At 35.3% G+C, this 18,915-nt stretch overlaps 1 protein-coding gene across 2 annotated transcripts in view; it reads right to left on the bottom strand.

The window, feature by feature from the left end:
- The window catches only part of LOC135210215 (fibrillin-1-like), a 179,911-nt gene that overhangs the window by 40,469 nt on the left and 120,527 nt on the right, over positions 1-18,915 (bottom strand). For both annotated transcript variants that reach the window (XM_064243051.1, XM_064243052.1), the window contains 4 exons: positions 8,084-8,206; positions 7,766-7,888; positions 7,080-7,202; positions 6,629-6,751 (listed from right to left, as the gene is read on the bottom strand). In XM_064243051.1, coding sequence (XP_064099121.1) covers positions 6,629-6,751; positions 7,080-7,202; positions 7,766-7,888; positions 8,084-8,206 — 492 coding nt within the window. The remainder of the gene's footprint in view (positions 1-6,628; positions 6,752-7,079; positions 7,203-7,765; positions 7,889-8,083; positions 8,207-18,915) is intronic.

Below are 18,915 nucleotides of genomic sequence, written 5' to 3'. Positions count from 1 at the left end.
AATTTGGACCATTCAATACCTAACTTAATACGTACTGCTAATATGTACTACATAGTACCTGTAAATAAAGTGTATTAGTGTACATGGTATACAAGAAATACTGTACATACATACGTACATATGTAGTACAATGTGGAAGCTTACCTTTCGAGTGAGGCTATCTCCGAAAGTGGCAACAGAGGAGGAGGACAAATGGCAGATACGTACACTTAACTTTACAAAATACATAAAAAAAATGTCAGGAAAACAAACTAAACCTTACGAAACACATTAACAAAACTGTAACACTAAACTTTACAAAAAACTTCAATCTAAAATTTTTTCTTTTTTACTTTTTTATACATTACATTTATTTTTTTTATTTTTTACAAACTTTCAACTTCTTCACCACTTTCAACTTTGTTTTTTCGTAGTATCACTTGGTTCTTCCTTTTTGCTTACTCCTACTAAAGGCCTCTTTAAAAAATAACTATCCAAGGAAGATTGCTTCTGGCTGCTTTTGACAATGTTCCTGAAACAACTCAGGCAACGCCATCGAAAAGTGCAAGCATACGACCTGTGTAAGCCTTTTTGGGGTGTCTCTTTTCTACGAATGATTGCACCTTATGGAAAGCAGCTAGAGCATCCTAATTTCTGCCTTTGTCATAGAGTCGTCGTCGTCCTCCTCGCCGCTGCTAAAAAACTCTTCTTGAACAACGTTATGTTGCATGGCCTCCAACTCCTTCAGGTCATCCCATCGCAAGCTCCTCTTGGTGCTCCTCAAGAAGGTCATTGATGTCTTCTTCATTGACGACCAGCCCCATGGACTTGCAGAGTGTAACGATCGTGTCAAGATCTGGTTGCGAAACAGTTTCAAGATCGTCAACTGTTCCTGAATCTGCAGCACCAGCTACGCCCACGTCGAATCCCTCGAAGTCTAGGGCGGATACGGCATCAGGCCAGAGTTTCCTCCACGAGGAATTCAAGGTTCTCCTCGAAACCTCCTGCCAAGCTTGGCCGATGAGTCGGATGCATATCACAACATCGAAATGCTCCTTCCAAAATTCGTGAGGTTTGTGGTATCGGTGATGTTGAAACATCTCTTGAAAAGATGTTTCGTATACAGCTTCTTGAAGTTCGATATCACTTGCTGGTCCATGGGCTGGACGAGAGGGGTGGTGTTAGGCGTAAGATAAAGAACCTTGATAAACCAATACTCCGATAGCATATCTTCCTAGAGGCCAGGAGGGTGAGCAGGGGCCTTGTCCAACACCAGCAGACATTTCAGAGGGCAGCGCTTCTCTTCCAAGAATTTCTTCACTGTCGGGCCGAAACACAGATTTACCCACTCCGTGAACAAAAGTCTCGTTACCCAGGCTTTCACATTAGCCCTCTACATCACTGGAAGCTTCTCAAGCCTTTGTGGGCCTTGAAGGCTCGAGGAGTCTCCGAATGATACACGAGTAGGGGCTTCATCTTGCAATCCCCACTGGCGTTCGAACAAAGTGCGAGCGTAATCCTGTCTTTCATAGGCTTATGCCCGGGTAGCTTCTTCTCTTACTGCGTGACGTACATCCGACGAGGCATTTTTTTCCAAAAAAGGTCAGTCATCACAGTTGAAGACTTGCTGAGAACTGTAGCCTTCTTTGAGTCATATCTCGTCCAACATCTTAATAAAGGCTTCGGTTGCTTTCGTGTCCGAGCTGGCCGCCTCCCCATGCTGCACCACCGAATGGATGCCAGTCCGTTTACGGAATTTTTCGAACCACCAATGAGAAGCCTTGAACTCTGGGGTTGGTGTCGATGTCCCTTCTCCTCCGTTGCCTTCGGCCTGGCCAATCAAATCGAAGAAAATAGCGCTGGCCTTGTGGCAGATTGCCGTCTCCGTTATCGTATCGCCAGCGATTTCTTTGTCTTTTATCTAGACAAGAAGCAGCCTTTCCATTTCATCGTGCACGTGGCTCCTTTAGCTGGACAAAATAGTCACGCCCTTGGAAGGTGTAGCTGCTTTGATGACATCCTTCTGCTTAAGGATGGTGCCTATTGTCGACTGATTTCGGCCTATTCCTTGGCGATCATACTAAATCGCATACCAGCTTCATACTTTTTTATTACAGTAACCTCCCCGTTAACACGAGTTCTGTTAACACTATTTCGATCTTACACGAGTTCAAAATCATACTGAAAAATTCTGCTAACACATTATATTCGATGTTACACGATTTGAATTTTCCGCTGAGAACAAGAGCGCAGGAGGTGTGGTGAGAGTCTGACTCACCCCACCTTTCCCGCGCTCTCTCTCTCTTCCCTGCTGGCTCAGTGTGAAGCCAGCCCTTGCAGTGAGAAGAGCCAATATATTCTAGCATTGGTTAACATAATATAGTGCGTACTTTACTATGGCACCCAAGCGTCTTCTTGCCTCAAAGGAGAGTGAGGAGAGTGAATCAAAGAGAAGGAAAGTTGTGACCATAGAAAAGAAGTTAGGAGTATTGAATCGCTATGATCGTGGTGAAAAAACTTCAGTAATAGTTCACGCTACAGGTCTTAACGAGAGCACATTGAGGACCATAAGGGCGAATGCTGACAAAATCAGAGCTAGTGCTGTCGCTGGTACATCAGCTTCCTCCTCACAATGTTCCAGGGCAAGATCTTTAGAGATGGAGAGGATGGAGAAGTTACTGGCACAATGGATTCAACACCAGAACAAGGAGAATGTCCCTCTCAGCATGGCTATTATACAGGCTAAAGCCTTGAGCATTCACAATGATCTGGTAGACGAGGAGGAGAAGGACAAAGTCAAGAACTTTAATGCAAGCGCTGGATGGTTCGCCAGGTTCAAAAATCGATATGGCTTTCACAATCTCAAGATGACTGGGGAAGCAGCCTCTGCCGATGTAGAAGCAGCCAAGACATATCCAGCTACCCTCAAGATGATCATCGAGGAAGGTGGCTACACATCTAAGCAGATTTTTAGTGTAGACTAAACTGGTCTATATTGGAAGAAACTGCCAAACCGGACTTACATCTCGGTTGAAGAGACGACAGCACCTGGACTCAAGGTCTCCAAGGATCGACTCACTCTATTGTTTGGTGCCAATGCAGAGGGAGACTGTAAGCTGAAGCCTGCCCTCATCTATCACTCGGAAAATCCACGAGCATTGAAGGTAAGGTATAAACGTCAATTATTAGCCACAAAAGATTTGATATTTTTTCTCAAGATTGTAAACTCTAATTTTTAATTCCTAAACCTAAAGTTTTGGTCATACCAAAGGATTCGGTATTAATTTTACAACTAAATCGCCTTTTCCTGAAACCAATTAGATAAAAGACAAAGGAATTACAACAAGTGAAAGTGAAGAGAAAAAGTTTCAATCTTTACACCTGTTTTTATTTATCATCGGACTTTTAATAAGTCATACGATCAAGATGAATTAAAACTTGTATTTTCATACAATAAAATCACCCTGAATACGCTGGGGCTTTCAGATTTTGGATGCGTGTAATATGTGAAGAGAAAATGAAGAATGTGTCTTATTATGTTGCAGTCGAAGCTGCAAAGTCTTATATCGCTAATTGGCAACTCAAATCTCTTATATCGCTAATTGGCAACTCAAATCAGAGGCCGCCAAACAAACGGCTCGTAGGCGCAAGAATCTACCTTAACCCTATCTATCCCCTATCTATCCAACTGACGTAGCGGTACGTAAAATTTGCTGAATTTTTTTGTACGTGCGGTAGGGGCATTTTTTTTAAATTTTCGGACAAGTAGCGATTTCCATAGGCTAGATCATACCTTGGACCGTGTATCTCGGGTATCAATACGCCAGCAAAGTAGTTTCTTTACTGCGCATGCTCAAATCCCTGGCGTAGTAAAATTCTCACAATGAAATCAGCTGATCGCACCTACACTTCCCTCTCAGTGACCCCAAAGCCATTTTTCTTAACTCTCCCTTTATTCTTCAATTTTTCCTCTACATTTTTGTATATTTGCAAAGTAATTTCTATGAAAAATAACCGAGATAGGGCTCTTCAAAAAATTGTTATTCTAGCAATAAATGTTGACAACGGTAAAAATTTTTTTTCGTTTCAATCAATTTATAACGTCAAAATGAAACCGTTACCGTATCCAAACCCATTTTTCTTGACTTATTCGTTTTCCATTGATTTATATGTCGATTTTAAGGAAATTTTATTGACTCTCATAAAAAATAATTCATTCGCCTGACTTGCATAGTTTTTGGGTTAGGAACGAAAATATAAAAAAAAGTAAATATTTGTTTTTTTTTGTTAAATAACTCACATTTTTTTGCATTTAGAGTTAAATGAATCGACTATAATTCTGTTTGTTCTTGTGTCTTCACAGGGCTATGTCAAGACCTTCCTACCCTGCTATTGGTATTCCAACAAAAAAGGATGGATGACGGGAAGCATTTTTAAGGATTACATTGGAAAATTGGAAAAAGAATTAGAACTTTACTGTGAGAAGGAAGAGATTCCATTCAAGATTCTGCTCATCTTGGATAATGCGCCCAGCCATCCTCCGTCAATAGAAAATCTATCCAGCAACATCCAGTTCGCTTTCTTGCCACCAAACACCACTTCATTGCTTCAGCCATGTGACCAAGGAATCATCAAAACTTTCAAGTCTTACTATCTACGTTCGACCCTGACTGACATGGTTGCGAGGACACAAACAGATAAGATGACCGTGAAGGAATATTGGAAGCAGTTTACCATCAAAGAGGCTCTCCGTTTTATAAAAGAATCTTGGGAGAAAGTGCCAAGGAAATGCCTGAATGGGGTTTGGAAACAGCTGTGTCCTTAATTGGTGTATGATTTTGTCGGCTTTGACATCACTGAAAATATTTACAAAGCTAGCAAGGAATGTCTTGTCAAGGCAAAGGAAGCTGGGTTCGATGAACTTGAAGAAAAAGACATTGAAGGAAACTGCTGAATCACACCGAGAGGAATTGACAAACTAAGAACTCTTGGAGATGGATAAGCTACAAAATGCAGAGTTGGAGGCAGCTGCATCACGGCATACAGCACCCACCCCAGAGCCTGAGCGAATGCTAACAAAAAGTGATCTTGAGGAAGCACTGTCATCCATACGAGAAGCATTAGACATCCTAGAAGCCAAGGATCCCAACATCAACAGGAGTGCTACAATAGCTAGAAAGGTGATGTCAGAACTGAACTGCTACACAGTAATGCTTGAACAAAAAGAAAGAACAACAAAAGAAAACAACACAAACAAAACTGAGCCAGTTTTTTTATCAAAAAAAAAAAAAACAGTTCTGGTTGAGGGAAGAGAGAAGGCCCGAGGAAAGAGAGGCAGGGTGAGGAGGGAGAGAGGCGGAACGAGGAAGGAAACAATGGAGGGTGAGGAGGGAGCGGGACGGGGGGAGGAAGGGGGGACAATGGGGGGAGCTGAGGGGGGAGGGGGGAGAGGGGGGAGGCGGGGGGAGGGGGAGGGGGAGGGTGGGGGGGTGGGGAGAGGGGGGAGGGGGAAGGGGGGTGGGGAGGAAGGGGGAGGGGAGGGGGGAGGGGGGAGGAGGGGGGCAGGGGGGAGAGGCGAGGTGAGGGGGAAGAGGGGGGTGAGAGCGGGAAGAGCCGGCCAGTAAGAACAGTCGAGTGAGGAGGGAAGAGGGGGCCGTGAGGCGTGGGCGGAACTGGAGTGATGCGTCATAGTGTTTACTAGTTTACGTGCGTTACAACTATGTATGTACTGAACAGTATTTTCTTAAATAAATACAACTAGGGTAAGAATGTGTGTTTATTGTTTCTGTGACCTTTATATATAAAATATATAAAAAATTATATAAATAAAGTGTTTTTTTTTCTGGCAAAACAAAATCCCAAAATAGATTAAGTTTCCCATTGCCTGGAATGTTAACCCCTTATTTCCATTATTTCTTATGGAGAAAACTCCCTGTTTAAACACAAATTCGGCTAACACGACATCTCCAGGTACGTAACCCTCGTGTTAACGGGGAGGTTACTGTATCACCATCTTTGTCTCCACAGAAAGCATCCTCTTCTTTCCTGCTTCAACTTTCTTGGGACCCATGAATACTTATATACTGTACATTATTAAGTTATGTAGTACGTATAAGTATGAAGTAAAGTTCTCACACAACACGAAAAAGTAGTACTACAACGAAATCACTAACGAATTTACATTAATAAATTAATTGTATAGAACAAACGAATTCCGTGTGCTTGCGATACCAATGATACCGCGTAGTGGCCGAAAAAGGACGCCGCTACGTAGATGCATCATGGGATCATGGGAGAGATGCTGACCAATAGGAGAGAAGGATCTTATGGCGGTGACTAGCATCAGGAACCAATGGGAGAGCGGGAGGATGGTGGCGAGTCTACTCAGTTGGCGGCGAGCGAGTTTTAAAATTGTTATCGGTGGTCCGGGCAAATCTCGGACTTTACAGCAACAACCTTTCATATCTTGAACAATTTTCATACGTAGAGCCGCAAAAATCTTCGTATTTGCTTTCGTATCTCGAGTTTTTCTTAAGTTGAGCCTTTCGTATCGAGGTACCACTGTATTTATAATGTATATAAATTTCAAGACAGGAACTCCTTAACAAAAAAAAATCTATAGTATATGCATATACTATGTACTTCTCACCAAAACATGATATGCCATAACCCTGAAACCCGGGTTTACAAGCACATATGAAACTTCCGATTGTGTTGATGCAAAATGCATTTGCATCACAATTGTGGAGGTCTGTTGAACATTCATTGATATCTGTAAAAGAAAAAAGAAAATATAAAGTAGCAGAGCTTAGTTTTCAATTTTCAGAGTTGAAAAATTAGGGTATTGAGTCTCTGGAAAACTAGATAATAAAAACTAGTGAAATAAATGTTTCATCTGCTTTGTTTTTCAAGCATGGAAAGTACGTAAAGCTTTTTTTTTCATCTCCTAGGCAGAAAAGTTGAATTAATATCAAGAGTATTTCATGTAGATAATTCAAGGCAGAGTTTAGGAACCTCTCCTCCCATGAAAAAAAACTCCAAACATTCTTAATCATATATGAATTTTGCATCAAAGTAACAAGCACGAGACCTTGACTCACCAAAGCAAGTTCTTTCACTTCCCGAGAATCCCTCCCTGCAAATGCACTTGTAACTTCCTTCAGTGTTGACACAAAGTGCTGCAGGCTGACAAACATCCGCAATTTGAAGGCATTCATTCAAGTCTGTGAAAATAAAGCCGATATATTAAGATATTCAGGTCAAGAAGGCATGAAACTTCTGATAGCCAAACTAGTTTGTAAACTACTAATAAGCCATTATTTTTTAAATCCTAATGTTACTTTAGCCACATCTCTTGTTGAACGACAATCTATTGCACATCAGTTTCCTTAAGTTCATATTTCATCATTTATTTTTGTAAGGAGGGTATATGTCCAAGAGAGGGACTATATTTAAGATTCTTCTGATGCCTCATAATTAGTCAAAACAAATGACTGCATTGATAACACACTTGGCAAGATAAACAGGTTTATCAGTTAATAGATATTTTTAAAACTAAAGCAATCATTTTCTAAAGCAATTTTAAATAGCACAAGATGAACTGCTAAAATACAAGAGAGCAAGAAATACTAATACTGCTTGGAAGTTAAAGACAATGCTCAGCTTACGAATGTTACACAACGAAATGAAGTAGTAAATATTTTGTTACGCAAAACATTTAATTTTGATGATTACTTTTACTGACTGCATACAAAGGCTTCATATGTAACTATAGCATCTGACTTACCATAGCAGTTTCTTCCATCTCCTGTATAACCACTATTACACTGGCAAATGTGAGTTCCAATAACATTAACACAATGAGAATTGGGACCACACAACACATTTGAAAATAAACAGTCATCAATATCTGAAAATACAAAAGGTATTAAGAATTTTTACTCAAGACTAAGGTTATGAAGGCAAATGGAAACAAGGGAGGTGAAGCAATGAACAATGTAAATTATACAAGAATTATAGGTATTTGGGAGCAAATATAACAAGATAGCAATAAAGAGAAGACAAAGTAACAATAATGAAGCATTTTTTTTTTTTTTTTTTTTACCTTTGCAAGTTCGTCCATTTCCAAAATATCCTGTTCTACAGGTACAAAGGTAACTTCCTATGGTGTTGGTGCATAATGCATTGACATCACAGGCATGGGATCCCAATAAACACTCGTTCATATCTGAAAGAATTTTTGCATAATGTCAATTCATAAAACATATTTGACAGAACTGATTCTTTCCTGTGCCTATACAACATAAAGAAACGTGACCCTTAAGTTCAGATGGTTTAAAGGCTGGTCTGGGCCAAAGACATTTAATTTTAAGGCAACTGAATTAATTGAGGCCATTGTCATGGTTTTCAAATCTGAAAATCTTGCACTAATTTGGCTTAAGTGACTATAGGAGATGCCCAATGAAGTCGTTTAATTACTAAGCAACAAAACATTTGAATGCAAACTTTAACCTAACAACTTACTTTCAATGAACTTCAAAGAATGAAAATTAAAAGTCTGACAGCTCCAAATAAAAGCTTAAGGAAGAGCTTTTCTACGCACACAATTCCTTAGCTTAGCTAAGGACTGGCCAAGATACATATTTTCTATAGCTTTTACATTATTGAGACTATGACAATCCAAAAATGATGTTAAAATTAGGCTTTATATATACTTAAAGTAAATACATAGATATAAGTTTTCTACTTTATCTGCAGTTCAAAATTCGAAAATTCACAATAGTATCGGACTTTCTGGGTGTAGGTAATTGGTACTGGCCCACATCCAGCAAGTATAGGTACGGCAATGCTGGAAGCGTCATTTGTTTGTGCTTCATGTCCATGAGGGGGGAAGTGGGAGGGCTTTGATCATGTAGTTACTGGGTAAGTATATATAAAACCTAATTCTATTATATGAATGTCACTTTTATATAAGTAACTTACCAAGTAGCTACATGCTGAATACCACACTGACTGGAGGGGAGATATCTGGACATGTTCTACTCAAAAACATTTAGTAAGGATATGAATTTGAATTAGAAGGTAGCTAGCATTGGTTAAATGCTTTTTGTAACCTTACCTGGTGATAGAGCTGCAACAAGAAGATAATGCCTCTAGTTGGTGGTCATCCCGACCTGTAGAGGCGTGGCAGTAAAGCCGAGGGTCTCCTATACTTTAGTGGGGAACTTTGCAGCCGAGGAGTACTCCGAAGGCCAATAAGATATGAACATCAAACAGATGCCCTTACCCTGGGCGCTTCTCAAAACTCAAAATCCTAAAACAAGGCCAGAGGATAGGGAACTGGAGAGTTACTCCTTAACCTTAGTCCCCCAGTGCCATGCAAGCCATGGCCAAAGGGGCCAACCTGCTGCAATTACTATAAACAGCCTCTACATCTTGCAGATAATGGAAGGCAAACACTGATTTTGACTTCCAGTATGTTGATTGGAGAATCTTGAGTGGGGCAAGTTCTTCTTAAAAACTAGCTAAGTGACAGCATCCTAATGTCATGAGCTTTACCTTTAAAGACTTACAGATCATTCTCTTGAATCTTTGAGAGCAACTCATAAATCACACTTCTTAGAAAGAAGGCCAAGGCATTCTCAGGTAATGGACATAATGGGTTCCACACAACACGCTACATATTCTGAGAGGTACTGCCGTGCACAATAGTTCGTTCCCTCCGCTGATCCAGAGTGAACACGAATCCGCAACTATGAAACCCTGAAGCAGTTGAACAAGTAACTAATTAAGCACTCAACAAATGTCACAGCATCAGACCAAGGGAGGTGGAGTGGGATATATATATACACATATATATACAGTGGTCACCCCGTATTCCCAGGGGATGCGTACCAGACCCCCCCGTGAATAGTTAGAACCGGCGAATGTTTGGAACCCCTATAAAAACACTAAAAACAGCCTATTTTGTTAGTTAAAACTCGAAAAACCCACTAAAAATGTTCATACTTGGTTTTTTTAATAGTTTCATCACAAAAAGTGCATTTTATAATGAAATTCATCAAAAAAACCAGGAATTTGTGGATATTTATCATAGAAAAATACCGCGAATGCACGAATTTTCCGCGAATAATTTGGGGAAACGTTCCCCTGAGAAATCCGCGAATGTGTGAGTCCGCGAATCAATCTATCTATCTATCTATCTATCTATCTATCTATCTATCTATATAATATTATATATATATATAACTGAATCACGTAAGTTAGGATATATGCCACGAAGAAAAAATAAACGAATGAGGATCTGCAAGATCTTTCGGTGTTAACCATCTTACGTCGAAGCGGTAAAAAAAAATTCTCCCCCATGTGCCGGAGGTGTTTCAGTGAGAGCGCAGAAGCGGAAAAAATAATTTTCAAAAAATCACATATATGCAAATATTTAAAAAATGAGAAAAGCTACAACCTTCAATTATTTTTCGTTGTATTCTACGTGAAATTGCGCACATTTTCATATATAAAACTTTATGTAACGGCTAATTTAAAATGGTGCAAACATTACCACAATCGCACGTATGATTTTTTCGGAAGAGTTACCGCGCGGACGTAAAGAAAATGTTATTTTTTTCATAAATTCACCATAAATCGAAATATTGTGCTAGAGACTTCCAATTTGTTGCAAAATGGAGGTAAATGCTTGAATGTTACTAGAATATAATAAGTTGTTTTAGCTTACCCCTACCCAATTTGCGTTGTTTTTCGACCATTGTCGGTAGAAGTCCCCCAAAGTTGACCGCAAGGTTGGAAAATTTTCCGGCAATTATCGGTTTATTTATACTGGAAAAATATATCAAAACTGATAAAAGCTACAACCATGGGTTGTTTTTATTAGTTGTATGTGCATGCAAATTGCGCACATTTTCATATATAATACTTCATGTAACGGCTATTTACAATGGTACAAAAATTATGTCAAAGTGACGAAATAATTTCAGAGATGTGTCACAGATACTTTTTAGTGCGGCAAGAAAGAAATTCGCGCTTGCGCGCCTGCGTAACGATTGTAAACAAAACAAAACCTTGATCCGTGAACTCCCAGCATCCCCCAAGGCGCGTGATTCAAAAGTTTTAGGCTGGTAGGCCTATAAGTATTTTTCCGCGAATTTAAAAAAAAAACTTTTGTAAGTCGACGTAAAATACGTCCAGTCGGCACACGGGAGACAAAAAATGTCGACGTAAAATACGTCCAGTCGGCGTAAGAGGGTTAAACGTTCTTTACTGAGCAGAGACTGATATAGATACGGGAAAAGACAATACAAGAAGATTCGTATAACTGATAGATAGGGATTATAAAGAGATTAGTACCTAGAATCCGACACACCTGGAAGATGAAAATCCTTCCCAAACAAGCATAAACAATGGGTGCAATTAAAGGTTTAAGACAATCATCTCAGATACAAGGTCCAGACAATTAAAGGATTATAGGTGACAGCTATTCAGAACTTGGTAAACAAAACCATATTCACAATACATGACAGACATACATTACAACAAAAATAACAACTCTAAGGCAACTGATTTTTATTTAAGTCAGTAATTATATCTTTGAGGTCATTCTTAAACATGTTACATATACAAGGGTCTCCAAACCAACGAATTACCTGCGCGCGAAAGGTATTCGAGGGTGAGAGGCGACATGAACTTTTTAGCCTCTTGCGATGGTGTAGTAGGTAAAAGCTTCACCGACGTTCCTGGATTTGAAAGGCTCCGTGGGTTCGTGCCCATGTCCAGGCAAGTCAATTATAGATAAAAAATTCCTCTTCGGTTAAGCATATATGAAAATATATTAATTCCGAGGTAGAAGGAATTAGACATTAAAAGGACATTGTGGCTCGATATATATATATACATATGGCACTAAATTCAATGAATTTAGTGCCATGATGTTGAAACAGCACATAGCAGCCGCCAAGCAAGAAGAGAAGGAAAAATTCAAGGAACTGGAAAGAACAAGGATCTCTTTCAATCATTCCATCCCGGCTGATTGGAAGGACTCGCTGCGACGGGAAATTTACAAAAAACTACGTAGGACTACTGATGCCCTGAAAAGGAAACTCGACAGAAAACTAAAAAATCTTATTGATAGCAGTGATTGGACTAATTGTACACGTCAAGATTGTGTTGTTAACTTATCTAGTAAACAAGTTAAAATGTTGAGTGCACTTGGATATGGTTTATCTTTCTTTGTAACAAGTAGACCTTCTGCTTTAATGATTGCGTCATCCCTGCTTTAATGATTGCGTCATCCCTAACTAAATTTGAAAAATATTGTGATCTTCCTCAAAATCATGTTGACATGATTAAAGATATTGTTTACGGAGCTGCCATTGTTAAGCATGAAAGGAACTTCCCTGCTCGCTATAAGAAAAGTTTGACCAATCTTAAAAAGGACAATATTATCCATATTACTAAAGCTGATAAGTCAAATAGTATAGTAATTTTAGATAAAACTGACTATATATCACGTATGCAAGCCCTACTGGATGATGATGTGACTTATAAAAAACTAACAAAAAATCCCCTTGATCAAGTCATAAACTTCAATAGCATACTGTAAAGTATCCTTAAAGATAAAACATAAATACTAGGCAAATTACCAGTCAAATCTCCTTCGCTACCTTACTTGTACGAATTAGTCAAAATGCACAAAGAAAATAACCCTATGCGGCCTATTATCAGTACTGTTGGTTTAATTTCATATAAACTTTCGAAATATATCACTAAGATCTTGTCCCCGTTACTTGGAACCATCTCCGATTCTCATATATATAATTCTCTAGATTTAGTTGATAAATTAAATAAAATTGCTCTTTGCCCTACTGATAGATTCGTTAAGTTTTGATGTATGTTCTCTTTTTACTAATGTCCCTATAGACTATTTTAGAATATCTTAGTAATGAACTAACTCAGCATGAATTACCTCTACCTATAAGTCACATTATTTCACTCACGAGTTTGTGCATTTGTGATTGTAAGTTTATATTCAATGGTGAATTTTATCAACAAATATTTGGCATGGCAATGGGAAATCCCTTTTATCACCGCACTTTACTCTCAAAACCTGTCATGGAACTCTTTGAAAAACGCTACCTACCTAATATCATTTATATTCCTGTAAAGTGGTATCGTTACGTTGATGATTGTTTATCTGTTCTTCCTGTCGGTATTGATGTAAATGATTTACTCTAAATTAAATAACCAGGTACCATCGATTAAGTTTACTCTAGAATTAGAAAAAGACAATTGCCTCCCTTTCTTAGATGTTTTGATACATAGAGAACCATTCAATGTAAATTCAGTATTTATAGGAAACCGACCAACAACTTAACTTATGTTCATTTCTTCTCAGGCCACCAACATAAAAATATCAATTTTTTCCTTCTATGTTTTTACGAGCATTGCGCATTGTCAGTCCACAATATTTGGATCAAGAAATTGAATACATAAGAAAAATAGGGAAAGATTTATGCTATCCTTCACATATATTAGACATTTGTTATAATAAAGCCCGCAAAAAGTTTTATAGTGCAAGTAACACGCAGAAAGAAAATTCTAAGAACATTCTCAGTTTGCCTTATTTTAACGGATTTGAAACCATTAAATCACTGTTAAAAGCTTTAAATGTTAACCTTGTTTTTTCCTATAATAACACCCTAAAAGGATGGTAATAAAAAAATGGCCCCAGAGAAAGCAACAACATAATATATAAAATTCCATGTATGGATTGTCCCTCATTTTATCTCGGACAGTCTAGCAAAGGCCTAGAAATAAGGCTAAGCCAGCATAAATATTCTGTAAAAACTGGGCAAAAATCCAATGCAATATTCATTCATTTAAGTGAAAACAACCACCGAATAAAGTGGGATGGTAGTTCAGTAATTGCATGGTCAAGAGATGTCTTATCACAAATCTTTTAGAATCTGCTTTAATACAACTTACTTTTCATTGTAATTTCAATGTTAGTCGTGGCCTTTTTCATTTAGACCCTTGTATATGTAACATGTTTAAGAATGACCTCAAAGATATAATTACTGACTTAAAAAAAATCAGTTGCCTTAGTTATTATTTTTGTTGTAATGAATGTCTGTCATGTATTGTGAATATGGTTTTGTTTACCAAGTTCTGAATAGCTGTCACCTATAATCCTTTAATTGTCTGGACCTTGTATCTGAGATGATTGTCTTAAACCTTTAATTGCACACATTGTTTATGCTTGTTTGGGAAGGATTTTCATCTTCCAGGTGTGTCGGATTCTAGGTACTAATCTCTTTATAATCCCTATCTATCAGTTATACGAATCTTCTTGTATTGTCTTTTCCCGTATCGATGTCAGTCTCTGCTCAGTAAAGGACGTTTAACGTCGAAAGATCTTGCAGATCCTCATTCGTTTATTTTTCCTTCGTGGCATATATCTTTAATATAATATATAATAGTTATAATATATATATATAATATATATATATATATATATCTATATATTATATAATATTAATATGAAAGGGCTGTTGCCTTGTATAATAAGGCGCCCTGTGAGGTTATGTTAGACTTGCGATAATCTTACGCTAAGTTGGTTGGTTATGCACTTCCATACTCATTGGAGTGTCTTGGGGTTTGATGATGATAATTTACAAAGTCAATTTCTTCTTGTGTTATGACGACGGAGATATGTCAAACTCATGATGATAGTTATAACTTCATTCGATCTCTTTCTGATGTTGAGGTTCTAGTAGAAAACACTGAGTACAAAAGATACTTCTATTCTCTGAGATTGCATGATGAAGATCCGAAGAAATTTGTACAGGTCTGCCAATGATGATGGCTAATTCAAATCTACATGATGAAGCTTAGATAAAGATGTACAGGTCTTCTAATGACGATGGCTTGATCGCTTCTGCCATGATGATGGCAAATTCTATTCTGACTACCATCTTGGTTACAAATCATAAAGGTAGCAGACAGTAGCTCGAACATATGAACATACACACAGATGACAAAGATTACAAATCACGTAGGCCGTTTGAATTATAGGTCGCGGTAGTTGTCTCAAGCAAGAAGCTTGGACTAATGTTTTAAAAACAAATGAAGAACCACAGGTGACGGCACGTCATCTTAGCATACTTTATCGTCTCTGGTCTGATGACATTCCTGCAAGCAATCTGGTTGACCTCTTCGGTCACTGGTTTTAATTAATCATAGATTTAGTTTTTTATATATATGGAATAACATTCCATATTTTTATTATGTAACACTTATATATATATATATATTATATATATACTATATATATATAATATATTATATATTTATATATTGTATTATTGTATATTATATATTATGTATTATTGTATTATTTTATATTATGTTATTTAGTCTATTATATATCTTATTTAATATATATAATGATATTATATATATATATCTATATCTATATCATAATCTAATTTATAATATTATTATTTGTTATGGTATATTATAGATATATTAGTTAATGTATATTATTATATATTATTATATATATATAATATTCTTATTTGTGTAATCTTTATATATATATATTATTATCTATATATATCTATATATATCTCTATATGATAATTATATATTAAGGTTATATTCTGTATGTTATAGATATTATTTATATATATTATATTATATTATGTCATATTATATAATTATTAATCATATTATATAATATATATTCTTCTCTTAGTATATACTATATATATCTATATATATAATTTAATTTATATTATATATATTCTATATATATTTTCTTAATTAATATTAATTATATTCTATTATATATATATATCATATAGTATAAATAAATTATATACTATATTAAATTAAATTAATATATATCTAATTATTAGTATATATTATAATATTATATTTTATCTAATAATATATATATATTAATATATATATATCTATTAATATAATATATATATATATATAATATCTATATAATATTATTCTTATATTATATATAGTTATCATTATATTATAATATAATCTAAACTAATATAATATTATATATCATCTAATAATTAAAAAAATTTTAAAACTAAATAAAAAATTATATTCTAATTCCTATTATGTTATGTATGTATGGTATAATATATAAATATATTGTTATATATATATTATATCATATATCGTCTATATAAATATCTCTAATAATATATAATATATATAAGTATAATATATATCTAAATAATATTACATTCATATATGTTGTATATATATATCTATATATATTATTAATATATATTATCTAATATAATATATATCTAATATATATATATCTATATTAAATTTAAATTATTAATCTAATTTATTTTATATATACTATAATATATATAGTATAGTAAGTATATATTATATATATATATATTATATTCTTATAGGGGGAGTTAATCTTAATTATCTCTATATATTATATTTATTATTATATATATATATTAATAATGTATAATATTATATATAATTCTTTATAATTTATAAGAATCTCTTATATTATCATTAATATCTATATATTATATCTAGTATATTATATGATATTATATATATATATATAAATCTCAATAACGTGACTGGAATATCTTGAAGTAATAAAAGTCCACACTTATGTAAAATGTATATTAAAAATACATAGACAGGAGCTTTTGTCTACTTGATCAGTAGACCTCAGCAGCCGTATTTATTTTTACTTTTCAAAAAATATACAAAAGTTACAAAAAAAGTTACGAAGGACAGGCTGGAGTCTGGAACCGTCTCCAAGGGAGATAACAACCAAAACAAACTATCTCAATCATGTTATTCCTTCGTTCAAATGTCTGGCCAAAAGACGAGCCAATCGTCGTTGGTTGAACTACCTCCTCTGGAGACGGCTCCAGAGTCCTGCCTGTCCTTCGTAAATTTTTTGTATATTTTTTGAAAAGTAAAACTAAATACGGCTGATGAGTCTACTGATCAATTAGACAAAAGCTCCAGTCTTTTATGTATTTTTTAATATACATTTTACATAAGTGTGGACTTTTACTACGTCAAGATATTCCAGTCACGTTATGGTAGTGAGATATATATATATATATATAATTATAATATATATCTATATATATATATATATATATATATATATATGTATATATATATATATATATATATATATATATATATATATATATATATATATTTATATATATATATATATATATATATATATAGTACTATATATGTATATATATACAATGATATATATATATACATGTATATCTATATATATAGTATATATATATATATATATATATATATATATATATATATATATATATATATATATATATATACATATATATATATATATATATATATATATATATATATATATATATATATATATATATATATATATATATATATACATACATGTATACATGTATATATATATATATATATATATATATATATATATATATATATATATTATATATATATATGTATGTAGATACATATGTAGATATATATGTATATATATATATATATATATATATATATATATATATATATATATATATATATATATATATTATATATATTACGTATATAGCGGGCCTTGAGAGAGGCTAGATACGTAAACGGAAATAATTGAGGGATTTCAAGAGGGAATTGCTTTAACTTACCATAAACTGATAGTTATTATTAATTTCTTTAGAGGGAAGGTCGCCAGAAAACTCAGCTCGTTACTCTACAGCTATTTATTTACAAAAAGGCCCGTGCTGGCCTGGAGAAAAGGTAAATGATGTCTCCACTGGAGGAGTTATAGCTGGTTTCCATACACTTGGATATTGCAACACTTGCGGGCAGAGATATGACACGTGGCTCATGGAATCTGGAAAAGATTCCCAGATTAGAAGAGATAAAATTAAAAGGATTTCTTGTTTTGATTAATTAATTCTCTAACATTGGGGAAGGTAAACTCTTAAGGTTTCACTGAAGTATGCAATGACTCCATTGGTCTGGGACGATCACACAAGGGGAAGCATGCGGCCATGAGGCAGTGAGAGGGAACAAAGGGATGAATTCCTTTTGTTGCTGGAAATTGACTTGGGAGAATGAGGATCAAAAGGATAATAGGTGATAAGGGACTGGCAATATGTTGTTTCACAAGACGTACCTGGATGTCGTGTTCAGTGGCTCTTTGTAGAAAAGCATGGCCCCCTTTGTCTGAGGCCTGGGTCATCGGCGCGCCACTCACACCCTGGGTAGGCCTAACAGGAAGGCAGGTAATTTGACCTCTGTCCGAGATCATGTCTCGCAGCCGACTGAGGCAGAATTCAGGTGGTTTGCTTGGGGGTTGGAAGTCAGCTTAACCCCCCACGATCAAGGCAAATCCTGGAAAACAAGCATACAGCCAGCAGAGGGGTCACAGGAAAGAGAGCTTAAGCTATAGGTCTAAGAAGTACCAATCTGCCTACACCCTTCCCTTTTGAGATACGTCCCTAAAGCTGACAAAAGACACTTTTTCCCCCAACTGGGGAATCCCCTATCTCTGGCTGGCGGGTTTTGGTTCCCGCGTTTCCTAAAAATCAGCTGATATTCTAAAGAAATGGCTGCCGTTTTCCAAATCAAATTAATTAATTAATTGCGGGGTAGACGAACGATCTATAAACGTCACAATATATATAATATATATATATATCTATATATATATATATATATATATATATATATATATATATATATATAACGTATGTATGTATATATGTATGTATATGTATGTAGATATATATATATGTATATGTATGTAGATATATATATAATGTATGTGTATGTGTATTATATATAAATATATATATATATAATATATAGTATATA

The sequence above is a fragment of the Macrobrachium nipponense genome, chromosome 39 (assembly GCF_015104395.2).
Source record: "Macrobrachium nipponense isolate FS-2020 chromosome 39, ASM1510439v2, whole genome shotgun sequence".
Lineage (NCBI taxonomy): Eukaryota > Metazoa > Arthropoda > Malacostraca > Decapoda > Palaemonidae > Macrobrachium > Macrobrachium nipponense.
Note: the sequence above shows the minus strand (reverse complement) of the source record. Positions and strands in the feature narration are given on the sequence as shown.